Source organism: Heterodontus francisci, chromosome 5 (assembly GCF_036365525.1).
Source record: "Heterodontus francisci isolate sHetFra1 chromosome 5, sHetFra1.hap1, whole genome shotgun sequence".
Classification (NCBI taxonomy): Eukaryota; Metazoa; Chordata; class Chondrichthyes; order Heterodontiformes; family Heterodontidae; genus Heterodontus; species Heterodontus francisci.
The window spans coordinates 134519626-134532783 of NC_090375.1; the positions used below are offsets into that span (position 1 = coordinate 134519626).

At 41.3% G+C, this 13158-nt stretch overlaps 1 protein-coding gene across 8 annotated transcripts in view; it reads left to right on the forward strand.

Annotated features, from left to right (window-relative positions):
* Positions 1-13158, forward strand: part of rbbp8 (retinoblastoma binding protein 8) — a 195543-nt gene that overhangs the window by 34751 nt on the left and 147634 nt on the right. For 7 of the 8 annotated variants that reach the window (XM_068032150.1, XM_068032152.1, XM_068032154.1 and 4 more), the window contains one exon: positions 9516-9670. The exons of the other annotated variant lie outside the window; for it this stretch is intronic. In XM_068032150.1, coding sequence (XP_067888251.1) covers positions 9634-9670 — 37 coding nt within the window. In that variant the 5' untranslated portion in view covers positions 9516-9633. The remainder of the gene's footprint in view (positions 1-9515; positions 9671-13158) is intronic. 8 annotated transcript variants of the gene reach the window in all.

Sequence of the window (13158 nt, forward strand, 5' to 3'; positions counted from 1 at the left end):
AGGGTGTTGGTGAGGCCGCACCTGGAGTACAGTGTATGGTTTTGGTCCCCACGTTTAAGAAAGGATATACTGGCATTGGAGATAGTTCAAAAAAGATTCACTAGGCTGATTCCTGGGATGACGGGGTTGACTTAACAAGAACAGCTAAACAGGTTAGGCCTTTATTCATTACAGTTCAGAAGAATGAGGGGTGATCTTATTGAAACGTACAAGATTCTGAGGGGGCTTGACAGGCTAGATGTTGAGAAGATGTTTCCACTAGAGGGAGAATCTCCAACTAGGGGACATAGTTACAGAATAAGGGGACACTCATTTAAAACTGAGATGCGAAGGAATTTCGTTGAGGGTTGTGAATGTAAGGAATTCTCTACCTCAGAATGTTGTGTAGGCTAGATCACTAAAAGTATTTAATGAGGAGGTAGGTATGATTTTTGAAATATCTGGGAGTTGAGGGCTATGAGAAGCAGGCACGAAAGAGGAGTTGAGGTCTGCGGCAGATCTGCCATGATCTTATTGAATGGTAGGGCAGGCTTGAGGGGCTGAATGGCCTACTCCTGCTCCTATTTCTTATGTTCTTAGTGGCCAACCATTTTTTCCTTGAATCTGAAGAAGCAGAAACTGGGTTAGAAGTAGACCCCAACAGGGTATTGCTAGCAAAGATACAATTTTAACAGAAGAAATTTGAATTGGAAGGCAAGAGCGAGAGAGGAGAAAGAAAACTAGACAGGAGAGAGAAAGAAAGAACCTGCCAGAAGGAACGTGAAGACCAAGAGGGAGGCGAGAGAAAGAACCTTCCAGAAAGAATGCCAAAAGAGGGAGCTAAGGTAGCTTGAGTTAACCAGGGGGTGACAGAGTAACCCCAGTAAAAGTATGGCTAATATGGAGGAGTGTAATTCAGGGCTGGGTACAAAATTGTTAAAACTCTCCCAACTGATCCCAAAATTCAATGAGAGAGATCTGGAAGCATTTTTTGTGTCTTTTGAAAAACTAGCAAGACAGTTAAAATGGTGAGTTGAGGCTTGGACTCTCTTGCTACAAAGTCAGCCAACCGGAAAAGCCCATGAGGTTTATTCCATGTTGCCAGATGACAGTTCATCAGATTATGAACTGACAAAAAATGCTATCCTTGGGGCATATGAGTTAATACCGGAAGCCTATCGCCAAAGGTTTAGAATCCTCAAGAAGCAAGCTAATCAAACTTACGTGGAGTTTGAGAGAAATGAGCAGCTGGCTTTTGACCAGTGGATGAGGGGCTCTTAAAGTACAGTTCAGCTATGAAAATTTCAGGGAAGTAATTTTGTTAGAGGGATTTAAAAACTCTCTCCCACTCTCCATAGAGACACATGTGGAGGAACAGAAGGTTTATAGAGCCTGGCAAGCTGCAGTGCTGGCTGATGAGTTTGCTCTTGTTTATAAGTCGGTTTCCCAGGGAAAATCTTTCCTAATCCCTTTAACTTCTCTAGGCAACACTTGACTTTGACCCATGACCTGTCCTAAGTAGATGACCTTAGCCTTGGCACACTCGCTCTTCGCTAAGTTTGCTACCAAATGGCTATCTCTAACCTGTCAAATAGAAGCTTTAAGTGTTTGACATGATCTTCCCAGGTGCCACTGTATACCAATAGATCATCAAGGTGCACAACACAATTGCTTAGCCCAGCAATCACCTCGTTAGTCAATCTTTGAAATGTGGCTAGTGCATTTTTCATACCTTACACTAAATTAGGCTGTCTGGGGTCATAAAGGCAGAAATCTTTTTAGCTTGGTTGGTCAATGGGACTTGCCAATATCCTTTCAGTAGGTCCATCTTGCTCATAAAGACTGAATTCCTCACTCTGTCAATGCAATCCTCAAGTCGTAGGATTGGATAAATGTTTGTTTCAGTTACTGCATTGACTTTGATGATATAAAATCTTTTTGAACCATCTGGCTTTGTTACCAGCACCAATGGAGAACTCCAGCTACTTGAATAGGTTCAATTATATCATTCTTTAGCATATATTGAATCTCCTCTCTGACCTGAGCCAATTTATCAGGATTAAGTCAATAAGCATTCTGCTTAATGGGTATACCTGTCCCTACATTAACCCCATGAATAGAGGCGTTTGGCATGGCTTATCTGCACATACTGCTTTAAACTCTCAACAGCTCAGCTATGTCCTGTTTATGTTCTTGAGAGAGAGTATGTATCTAAACTTCCTAACACATCTATGCTTGCCAGTTTCACCGCAGGGGGTTCAATCTGAGAGCTCTCAGTTTCTGCCCCTTCATCCAGTTCATTGAAAGTAACACGATCCTTATTCTCCTCTTTGCTGATTTGACATGCATCTACTGGCTGACCAGGTTCACGGTCATAGGATCTTTTCAGCATATTCACGTGCCACACCCTTTGACTCTTATGTCTGTCTGGGATATGAACCAAATGGTTCACCTCACCACGTTTCCTATTGATGAAGTAAGGTGCACTGAACCTAGCTCTCAGTGGTTCCCCAGGCAAAGGTAACAACACAAACACCTTGGCTGGGATTTTACCCAGATGATGGGGATCACGACTTCCGGCAAAAACAACCCGAGAACCCCGCGTTGCCCCTTCTGTGGGAGGCCCGCCGCAGGAAGTGCCAATTAGGCACTTAAGTAGGTCGTGCCGGCCTTCCATGGGATCAAGGACCCGGACGACATAAGTCCCACCCTCAGAGCTGCCATCCAGTCAGAGGCTGGCAGCTCTCTAACTGAGCAGTGTACCTGCGGAGGTGATGGCTGCTGCTGGTGGAGTACCCACCTGAGGCCGAGGAGTGGCGCTGGACACAGCCCACAGGTAGGTCAGGGCAGAAGGGGGTTCACAGGTTGTGTGTGTGGTGTCAGCAGCAAAGGCAGGGTGGTGGCTCTCAGTGGGGGCCCCCCTTCTCAATGCCAGGTCCCTCGTTCAGGCAGTAAGTGCCTTTTAATGAGGGACCCCTCCACCCCCCTGCCAGCAGAACTAGTAGCCAGCAAGCAAACTGCATGGTTTGTCACCATGCTTCCTGTTGGCGACAGGCATGCCCACTGCTGGGCTAACTGTGGCAGTTGGGGGATGAGACCCTTAATTGGGCATTAATTACCCTCCTAAGGGTCTCAATTGGCAGCGAGGCAGGAAGGCCGTTCACTGGCCTTCCTGCCCCAGACTTAATTTCAGCGGAGGCGGGAAGGAGGTAGGGACCCCCCTCCTCTCGCCATCCAAACCCACCCTGGGGGAGAGCATTAAATTCCCCCCCTTTGTCTCCAGGTTGCAAAGTATGTGCCTTAGCTGTTCTATTCACTTGGGTTTTTATCACTTGCTGAGAAGTCTTAAGATGTTCTTCGGCCATCTTACAAGCTTTTGTGAGTCTCTCTTAAAACTCTGACATGTAATCTAAGAGGGTTGTTTCCTCTTTCTGTGCTAAAAATCTCTCCGAGTAAGTTTAAGGGCACCCCTGACCTCATGCCCATCGACCAATTCAAATGTGCTGAAACCAGTGGCCTCATTTGGTGTGTCCCTGGTGGCAAATAATAAAAATGATATCCCCTTATCCCAATCATGAGGATACTCGAGAATAGACCTTTATTATACGTTTTAGGGTTTGGTGACACTTTTCTGAAGCACGCTGTGGGTGATAAGTGGACGGTTTCAGCTGTCTCGCTGCCAAATTATGCATAACCTCTTGAAATACGCCCGACATGAAATTTGACCCCTAGTCTGACTGAATTTCTTTTGGCAAACCATATCTAGTGAAAAACTGAATTAAACCCTGAATCTCAAATTTTTCTGTGATCTTTTTTAAAGGTATTGCCTCTGGAAACCTAGTCGGCAAATCCATGATCGTTAAGAGAAACTTGTGACCCGACTTAGTTGTGGGTAAGGGTCTGACACAATCCACAAAAACCCTACTAAACCGTTCATCAAAAGCAGGCATCGGTATCAATGGGGCTGCTTTAATCAAAGGCTGTGGCTTCCCAACTACCTGACATGTATGGCGAGTTCGGCAAAATCCAATCACATCCTTATGCAAGCCTGGCCATTAAAAATACTGTCTTATCCTGGCCTGAGTGTTTCGAATACCCACATAAACTGCCACTGGGATTTCATGGGCAATTCTCAAAATTTCACCGTGTTACCATGTGGAATAACAACCTGGTGAACAAAAGCCCAGTCTTCATTCGTGAGTCTCTGGGGAGTCTCCACTTTCTCATTAGAATGTCATTCTTGATATAGCACACAGGGACCTTTTCAGTTACTGCCTCAGAATATGCCTGAGATATTTTCTTTAAATCGGGGTCTGTCTGTTGTGCTTCAATCAAAGACGATTTGCTAAACAATTCGCCATTGCTAGCCTTGGAATCTTTTCCACCAACATCTCCATCCAAATTCTTGCAAAAGGTTTCAGCCAACCAAGCACCTGAATTGTTTTCCACAACAACTGAATCCTTCTCATCTTGTTTCATCTTATGAGCCTGAGATTTTGTCTCTCAATCTGGGAATGTTCCAGGACATTCCTTTTGCAAAACTTCAGTTTCAGCAACCTCAACTGGCTCTTCTTAACCTCAGCTAAGTCAATCTCTAGCAATGAATCTATCCCTTCAATATGCAAATCAGGACGATTCCCACTGTTACCGGATCAGTGACTGAATCGCATTTCAAATTAATCTTATGCAATGTAACCCCCTTCAATGCCCCATACCATGACTTTCGCATTCAAGGCACTACTTGGGGGAAAATCAACATCCTTGGCTACCATTAATGACTGGGTTGCTCCTGTATCTCTAAGCAGCACCATCGACTTTCCTGCCTCATCTGACGGGTATATGTTACCTCCAAACACAGAACTTCTACAACCTTCAGGGACCTGATCTGGTTCATTAGCATCCAGGGGAGCACACCTCTGCTCAGTCTTCAACATTGCCAAATTTGCCGCTTGTGAACAGCGCTACCTATTGGGGCATCATATTCAGGACTGGCTTTTCCTAAACCTACCACAGATACCAGTTTGCCTTTTAACTTCCAGCATTCTGCTTTTATGTGCTTGCTTTTATTACTAAAATAACACCTTGGTCCTTTTGACTCAACCCTAGTCTCCTGATTATCTTTCTTGCAACTCTGGGGATTGCCTGTCTCCTCGCCTTTACACACTCTCATTAAAACCAAATCTCTTCTCGTTATCAACGCTCCTCCTATCTTTCCAACTTCTCTGAAAGTTTTGAACAGGCGCCTGTAACTACTGCTGTTATGGGTCAAATCGTAATCCTCTGCCATTGCTGCGGCATTCCTTATTTTATCAACTTTATGTTCTTCCAGGTGGGATCTTATTCCTGAAGGGGTACCATTTTTAAATTCTTGTATTCAGATTACTTCCCTAAGGCTTTCAAAGTCCTGTTCAATCTTCATGGATCTATACCACGATCAAATATCATTTCCTTCTCTCTCTAGCAAATTTCCTAAGTGTCCCGCCTTGTTTCTTTTTAGAAATTCCTCAGTTTTTGACTGTAAGTGTCTGGTACCAATTCAAGCACTGAGAACTGCAGTTTTAACCATTTCATAGTCACTTGACTGTTCTTACGAAAATGTTGAATATACCTCTAATACCTTTCCCACGAGCACACTTTGCAATAAAACTGTTCAACTTTCTTTCGGCCATTGCAGCTTTGTAGCCATTTCTTCAAAGGGCACAAAGTACATTTCAACTCCTTTCGTCACTGAGATTAGGCACTAAGCAAATATTCCTTGCCAAATCAATACCGGAAGTTAATTAAGTTCATGCTCAAACCTTTCATCCACTCTTTGTCCAGTTCAAATTTCCTGGCTTCTCTTTTCCTTTTTGTAACTTTTTTTCTTTTCTCTTCCCTTTCTCTTTTGAACTCAAGTTTTCTCATCTCAAGTTGTAATTGTCTGTCCCTTTCTTTTACTTTCCCTTTGAATTCAAGCATTCTTATTTCACGTTGCAATTGTCTATCCCCTTTTCTTTTTCCCTTTCTTTGCTTTCCTTTTCTCCTTTTTCGAATTCCAGTTGCCACATTCTAACTGAATTCTAGCTAATTCAGCCTGAGAGCTACCAAGATCACCCTTTTCTTCCTCAAGGTTAAAATACCTAGCTAACATTTCAATAATTTCTGATTTTTATTTAAGATTTTAATTTATGTTTTGAAAAACGACTTGATCTGAAAGTTCGGGAGGGTGAAACCCATTGTTAGGTGTTATACCCTTGCATTCTGTGCTTTTCAAAAGGGTCTTTGATCTGGGTTCTTCGTTGTCCTGGTAACCAAGATTCCTGTCTAGTCTTTAAGCAGAGTTGACTCCATCTTGAACCACATTAACATGTTTTAAAAGCTGTGATTTTTACAAAGTCCAGCATTCATAACAATATGGTCTTCCATCAAAATTTATGCTCAAGGCATTCTATTTTTAACCTGATGTTGCTCTACCTATGCTGCAGTTGATTGCTTATTCTGCAACTGTCTCAAATTCAAGGTTTCCCCTGGGTTTTGTTCTGAATCTTGTCATATACCTTCTTCCAAGTCAATTGTTCAGCAAGCTAAAGATTACTCACTCTATATCTATGGAGTTCCAGTTTTGACAGCAGAATAAGGGCTCTACATCATGAGTGATGGTGGGTGTATTGTTTCTCCCCCTATCCTGGCATGGCAGTTTCACAACAGGCATCACTCCAAATATGACTCTGAGCACAAATATCAACACCACCTTGCATTTATGTAATGCCATTAACATAATAAAATGTCCCAAGTGCTTCACAGGAAGCATTATAAAACAAAATATGACACCAGGTCACACAAGGAGACATTAGGTCAGATGATCAAAAACTTGTCAAAGAGGTAGGTTTTAAGGATTGTCTTAAAGGAGGAAAGCGAGGTAGGGAGAGCATTCCAAAGGCAGAAAAATGGAGCAATAAAGAGGCCGATTAGCCATGCTCTAAGTGAATGGCAGAGCAGAGCCAAGGGACTGAATGGCCGCTTCCTGTTTCTATGTTCCCACCTGAAGGAAGATATTTATCATATCAACCTCCAGTGATTTCAACCACTTCCTTGATCAAGACAGACACTGGCTTAAAGGTCTTATGGAATTTGTGTCCATTCGTCTTAAGTATTGGGGTTGTATAAAAATGTCACAAAGTAAAGGTGCAATAGGAAACATCTACCATAACAGAAACAAGTTCACAAACTTTATGACTTCATGGGGACTCCAAGATCATGTGCACTAGCTATTCTTTTTCTTTAAAAATACATATGAAAATGATAGTTAAGAGAAATTATTACTTTGTCCTTGAATTTGCAAGTTTCTCTTAGCTCTGGAATTGCATTGGAATAGTCCAGTCTAGAGATAACATTGAGTATTTCAGCAGCAGGTTTGGAATCTTCAATTACCTAGCTCACTTTTAAGGTTATATCCCCTTATGCTTGATCCCCTTGCCAGAGGAAATAGCTTCTCTGTATCTACCCAATCACCCTCTAACATTTTAAACACCTTGATCAGATCACCACTCAAACCCCAATAACTCAAGGGGCTACAAGGCGAGTTTACGCAACTTCTTTTCATAATTGAAACCTCTAAACTTTGGTATTAATCTATTATTGAATTTGCACTATACCCCCTCCAATGCCAATAAATCCTTCCTGAAGTGCAATGTCTGAAACTGAATACATTTCTCCAGATGAGATCTGACCAAGCTGTACACAACTGAAATGTGACTTCTGTCCACTTGTATTCCAGAAACCTTGAGATAAAGGCCAGCAGTTCATTAGTCTTTGATTACTGTTTGTATCTGTCTACTGGCTTTTAATGATTTCTGTACTTGGTCTCCCATATCTCTTTGCTTCTCTGCGGTCCCTGGTTTCTCACCATTTAAAAAAAAAATACTCTGATTTATCTTTCTTGGGTCCTAGGTAAATAACCTCACACTCGTCCAAATTTAATTCCATTTTCTGTAGTTATGTCCACTCACTTAATCTGTCTACATCCTTTTTCCATCCTAAATTACTGCCATTGTAAGCTTGGAAATAGAACTCTCTTAATGATTTGGATGAAGGAATAAATGTGCTGAAAAGTTGAGGCCCCAGAAAGTATCATTGGGGACTCCCACTTGTTGCACCTTCCCAAACAGAGTACTTGTCCTTTATCCCCTCCTCTATATCCTATCTCTCAACCAATTCTTAACTCAAGCCAAAAGGCCAATTCGATTGTTCTTGTTACTAGTAACCTCTTTATTTATTTATTTTATTTATTTAGAGATACAGCACTGAAACAGGCCCTTCGGCCCACCGAGTCTGTGCCGACCAACAACCACCCATTTATACTAACCCTACAGTAATCCCATATTTCCTATCACCTACCTACACTAGGGGCAATTTATAATGGCCAATTTTACCTATCACCTGCAAGTCTTTGGATGTGGGAGGAAACCGGAGCACCCGGCGAAATCCCACGCAGACACAGGGAGAACTTGCAAACTCCGCACAGGCAGTACCCAGAATCGAACCCGGAGCTGTGAGGCCGCGGTGCTAACTACTGCGCCACTGTGCCGCTCTTGTGTGGAACTTTATTGAATGTGCACCTCCAGGAGACAAATATAAACCCCATAGACAGACCCTTATCTAACTTTCTTAGTGACCTCAAAAAAGTCAACTGAATTAGTTAGTATCAAAATGTGATGGTTTAAATGTTACAAATATACACCTTTTGTTTGAGGGAAGAGAGGGCAGAGTGTTTCATCTACAGCTGCATTCTAATATAATTTATGTGCTGTTATGGAAACCACTTGAGTTCACATTACAAGTAATTTGGTTTGAACAGGGGAACAAAACTTATGACCTCTTAAATCATCATGTCAGAGATAGTGCTGTGGATCAGAGTTGGGTTTTGCACAGCCCTGCTAATCTGGCCAAGAATTTCAGATAACTCCATTCTTTCATGGTTATATTTCTTGCTGATTGCTCCTGTTTACATTTCTGGGCCATAATCTTAAATCAGAACACCAAAACCTGTTAGTATCCATAGCATGAGGTATGCAAATTAATAGAGCATTGATTCAAACACTCTGGATGGTGAGACTTCTGCTATGTAAAGGAAAAAACAAATTTAAATTGTATATTTAAATATTTTGCACTCAAATGATCTTCATTCAAATGCTTTGAACCTCATGCTCCTGTGTTGTGGAGAAATCTGAATGTATATTTAAATATGAGGGAAACACCATTTCTGTATCCTCTTTTTAGTCAATAAGTGAGGCGAAAGCATTTACTGTCAGTCAAATTACATCAACAAAAATGGCTTCCTGTGAAACAATATTTTAGAATGGGTGTTCTTTTAATCTAAGATCCAATTTAAACCTTTCTTTAAGTCTGCATTGCCTTCATTTTATGTGTGCCTTCATCAAATATGTTTAGTTTTGTCCTGTTTTAAATTGCATGATTGCACCACATCAGGCTTAAACTTGCTAAGTTTTCTTTCCCTCCATAATTCTAATTTTTTTAAAAAAACTTTCCTTTTGCAGAACACAATTATTTCAGCCTTACAAGAACCTTGCACAAATATCTTGGCATCCAACATTGGCATCTGTATCAAAGGTGATTTATCAGTACGGCAAAGATTATGTAGGGTCTGCTGCCTTGATGCAATCTGGATGCAGTCCAGCTTCCTGCAGAAGTGGTGAGTTTTCAAACTAAATTGAAAGCTGCTGACTATGCTGAAGTTTTGCGTGGACCTTTTTTAATGTTGAATACACGGTTTTAACCCCTTAACCGCATGTTTCCAGTTGCTTTATTTGGAATTTGCTGAGTGTTTGGGAATGGGAAATGACATTGCAAGTTTTTTTAAATTTACTGACTTCCTGCAAGCATGTAGCACAGCAAAATTAATAAATCAACTAGCAGATGTCCCATAGCATTTCTCAAGGTGAGTCGTCTCCTCATCTGATCTTTGTGCCTTCCTTAATCTGTTGCTACGATGTATTTCTGACTCTTTTTTTTATGTGTGTGTCCCCTTTGTGTCTCTGTCTGTCACATTCCTAAACCCACCGCTCCCATACCAGAAGGAGGTGGGCTGGGGTCGAGTTTCACATCTACAGATTAAAAAATAATAAAAACCCAGACACTCTTCCGCTCTTCATGGTGGGGCTTTAAAAACTGTCCCCTGTCTCTGTGCCCCTCCCCCCCCAAAACCTCATGGTTTTCGATTTAAACTCTCAGCTAGTTGCAAGTTATGTTTGGTATATTTGATGTTTGCAGTGAATATTTTGAAACCTAAATATTTCAGTTCAATCTTATTTAATATTTCCGTCTAGAATTTCTTCTTGCACTGCTTACAACCTTCAAAGTTTTCATACAGCTGAATATTAGAACAGATAGTATGTGTTGGATGCTATTTATATAGGACATATATTAGACTTGATGTTCAGTGATTAAATCCTTTTATATGATATTGGCAAGAGCAAGACAAATGCAACTCCAAAATGAGCTGTTAGTAACTTTGCAAAAATGTGGGATCCCCACCCCACAGCGCCCCACTCCAATTTGTCTCTCCCTAAAGAAGACCTCTTATTTTACAATTAATGAATGAAGCTGTCCAATTTGCAATCTACCATTTTGCGTACTGTTTGTTGTTTATGTAGATTTTGAGAAGTCCTATTGAAAACATGCGAATAAATAAACTTTGCTGTTAATGATATAAGCTTCCTTTCTGGTGTGCGGCACAATAAATCTTTCACTCAAGCTTCCTGCTTCTCATTTTCTCAGGAGGTAAAAGGGCAGGTATTACACCTCCTGCGATTGCATGGGAAGGGGATGAGGTGGTGGGGGTAATGGAGGAGTGGACCAGGGTGTCGCGGAGGGAACGATCCCGTCGGAATGCTGACAGGGAGGGGAGGGTAAGATGCATTTGGTGGTGGAAATGGCGGAGGATGTGAAGGTTGGTGGGGCGGAAAGCGAGGACAAGGAGAACCCTGTCGCAGATCTAGGAGGCAGGGGAAGGGGTGAGGGCAGTAATGTGAAAAATGGGCTGGACACGGTTGAGGGCCCTGTATTATTGGACTAATATTCATTATAAGCCTACTGACTACCACAGCTACCTCGCATACACTTCTTCACACTTTGCCTCCTGTAAGGACTCCATTCCATTTTCCCAATTTTTCCATCTCCAACGCATCTCCTCTGATGGTGCAACCTTCCACAACAGTGCTTCTGATATGTCTTCCTTCATCCTCAGCTGAACATTCCCCTGCACTGTGGTTGACAGGGCCCTCAACCGTGTCCGGCCCATTTCCCACACTACTGTCCTCACCCCTTCCCCTCCTGGTTAGCGTTAACTCTGCTTCTCTCTCTACAGATGCTGCCAGACCGACTGAGTATTTCCAGAACTTTGTTTTTATTTCCGATTTCCAGCATCCGCATTATTTTGCTTTTATTTTGGACTTAAGCAGTTTGGATTTCCAATTATTTCCAAGCCTTTGCTAATGTTTAGCAAAAATGAAGCAAATATTATTAGATTAACATCCCTAAAACTGTCATTTCAGACAAATACAGAATATTTTAATCTAAATGAGTGTAGTGCTGGGGCTGATATCAAACACTGCTTCACTTCTTGATCTAACAGCTTTTGCTATACCCTCCAGTGCAAGTATTTGTGCTGTTTCAAACAATTACACTTTTCAGAGCAACAATCATTGCTGGGAAAAAAAGTTTAAAAAATACTTAAAGAATCATTATTGATTCTTGGGCCGAAGGGCCTGTTTCTGTTCTGTATAACTCAATGATTCTATGATGTGTTTATATTGGCATGACAATGCAAGGAATCTGTTTTCCAACCAGTCCCGATCAGTAAAATACAACAGGTTATTTAAATACAGAGGATGCCTTGAAACGCAATCACGTGTTGCCTAGCCATCAGCACCATTGTTTTTCAGTTTAAGTAAAATGTGAAAACTCGCTTGAACGCAGGAAAATCATGATCAGCACTTTTTTCATTGGAGGTTTAACAATGATCTTTTAGGTTTTTGGCAAACACAACAACAATGTAGCCCAAAATTCTCAAATATGGAGTGGCTTTTTAATGATGCAAGTAACTTGCTTAATAACTTTTTCTTTTGTGCCATTCAAGGATCCCTACAGTATAGTTGCGCCAATACAATGGTGTAAGTACCCAGGTTGTTTTCATCGCCCAGAATTTGCTGGAAAAGCATATCTTGCAGTGACTCCTAGTTAAATGATCTCGCCGTTATTATTTACAAGGAAAAGCAATTTTTGGAAGGAAGATTACACCGTGAGTTGCAAATCACCACAAATTGCTGGATGGTTGGTGCCACTCTGCCGTTGGCCTTGGAAAAACCTTGCTCGTTGTCACCCTCCCCATGAGTTTTAAGAAATTGCCTCATTTATACTGTTAAGGTGAATTGAACTTGTTGCAGAAAGTTAGGTCCAGTATTTGAGGCATTTAAATTTTAAGAAAGAAATCTTTTTCCTTTCTGTCTCTTTATCTGTCTTGCAATCTAATCTATCTTACCGTCTCTTTATTTCTTCTATACTTAGTTTGACTCTAATTCACCCTATTTCCTTCTCTGTTCTTGTTTCTTTCTCAATCCGCAGATTTCATTCGTTAAGGAGATGGACTGTTTGTGCCATTATTTACAAAGGTACAAGATGTCCCATTAACTTCATTTAATTATCAGCTCACACTTCAAGAAATTTGAGGCATTTTTTTGAGCCATGGGTGAGGGAACTAAATCTAAATCATGGGACACACTGTGAAGCCTGGCACCAGCATATTCTGGCCCACACCAAGTGTTATAATATTGGATCATGCCCACCATACAAAATTAGTTTGACACCCTTGGTCCAAGCCAGCACTTCATTGCTTTTTCCTATAATTGGTACATTTTATTTTTCTCCTGTACTTTCCTTATTCCTTCTACATGCTAATTTGATTTTTTTTATTTGTATGTTTACCTCATCTATTACTACCTTGTTGCTTTAATTTTCCTGGTTTGTTCCTTCCTCGTTTAAATTACTCATCCCTTTCCTGTTTATCTGTTTTGCCAATTAATTAATACTGGCACCATGTTTAGGAGAAACCCATCCTAGGGAATAGTACTCGTCTTCCTCATTGTTGGGAGCTGATACCTCCTAAAACATGGGCCCTCTTTT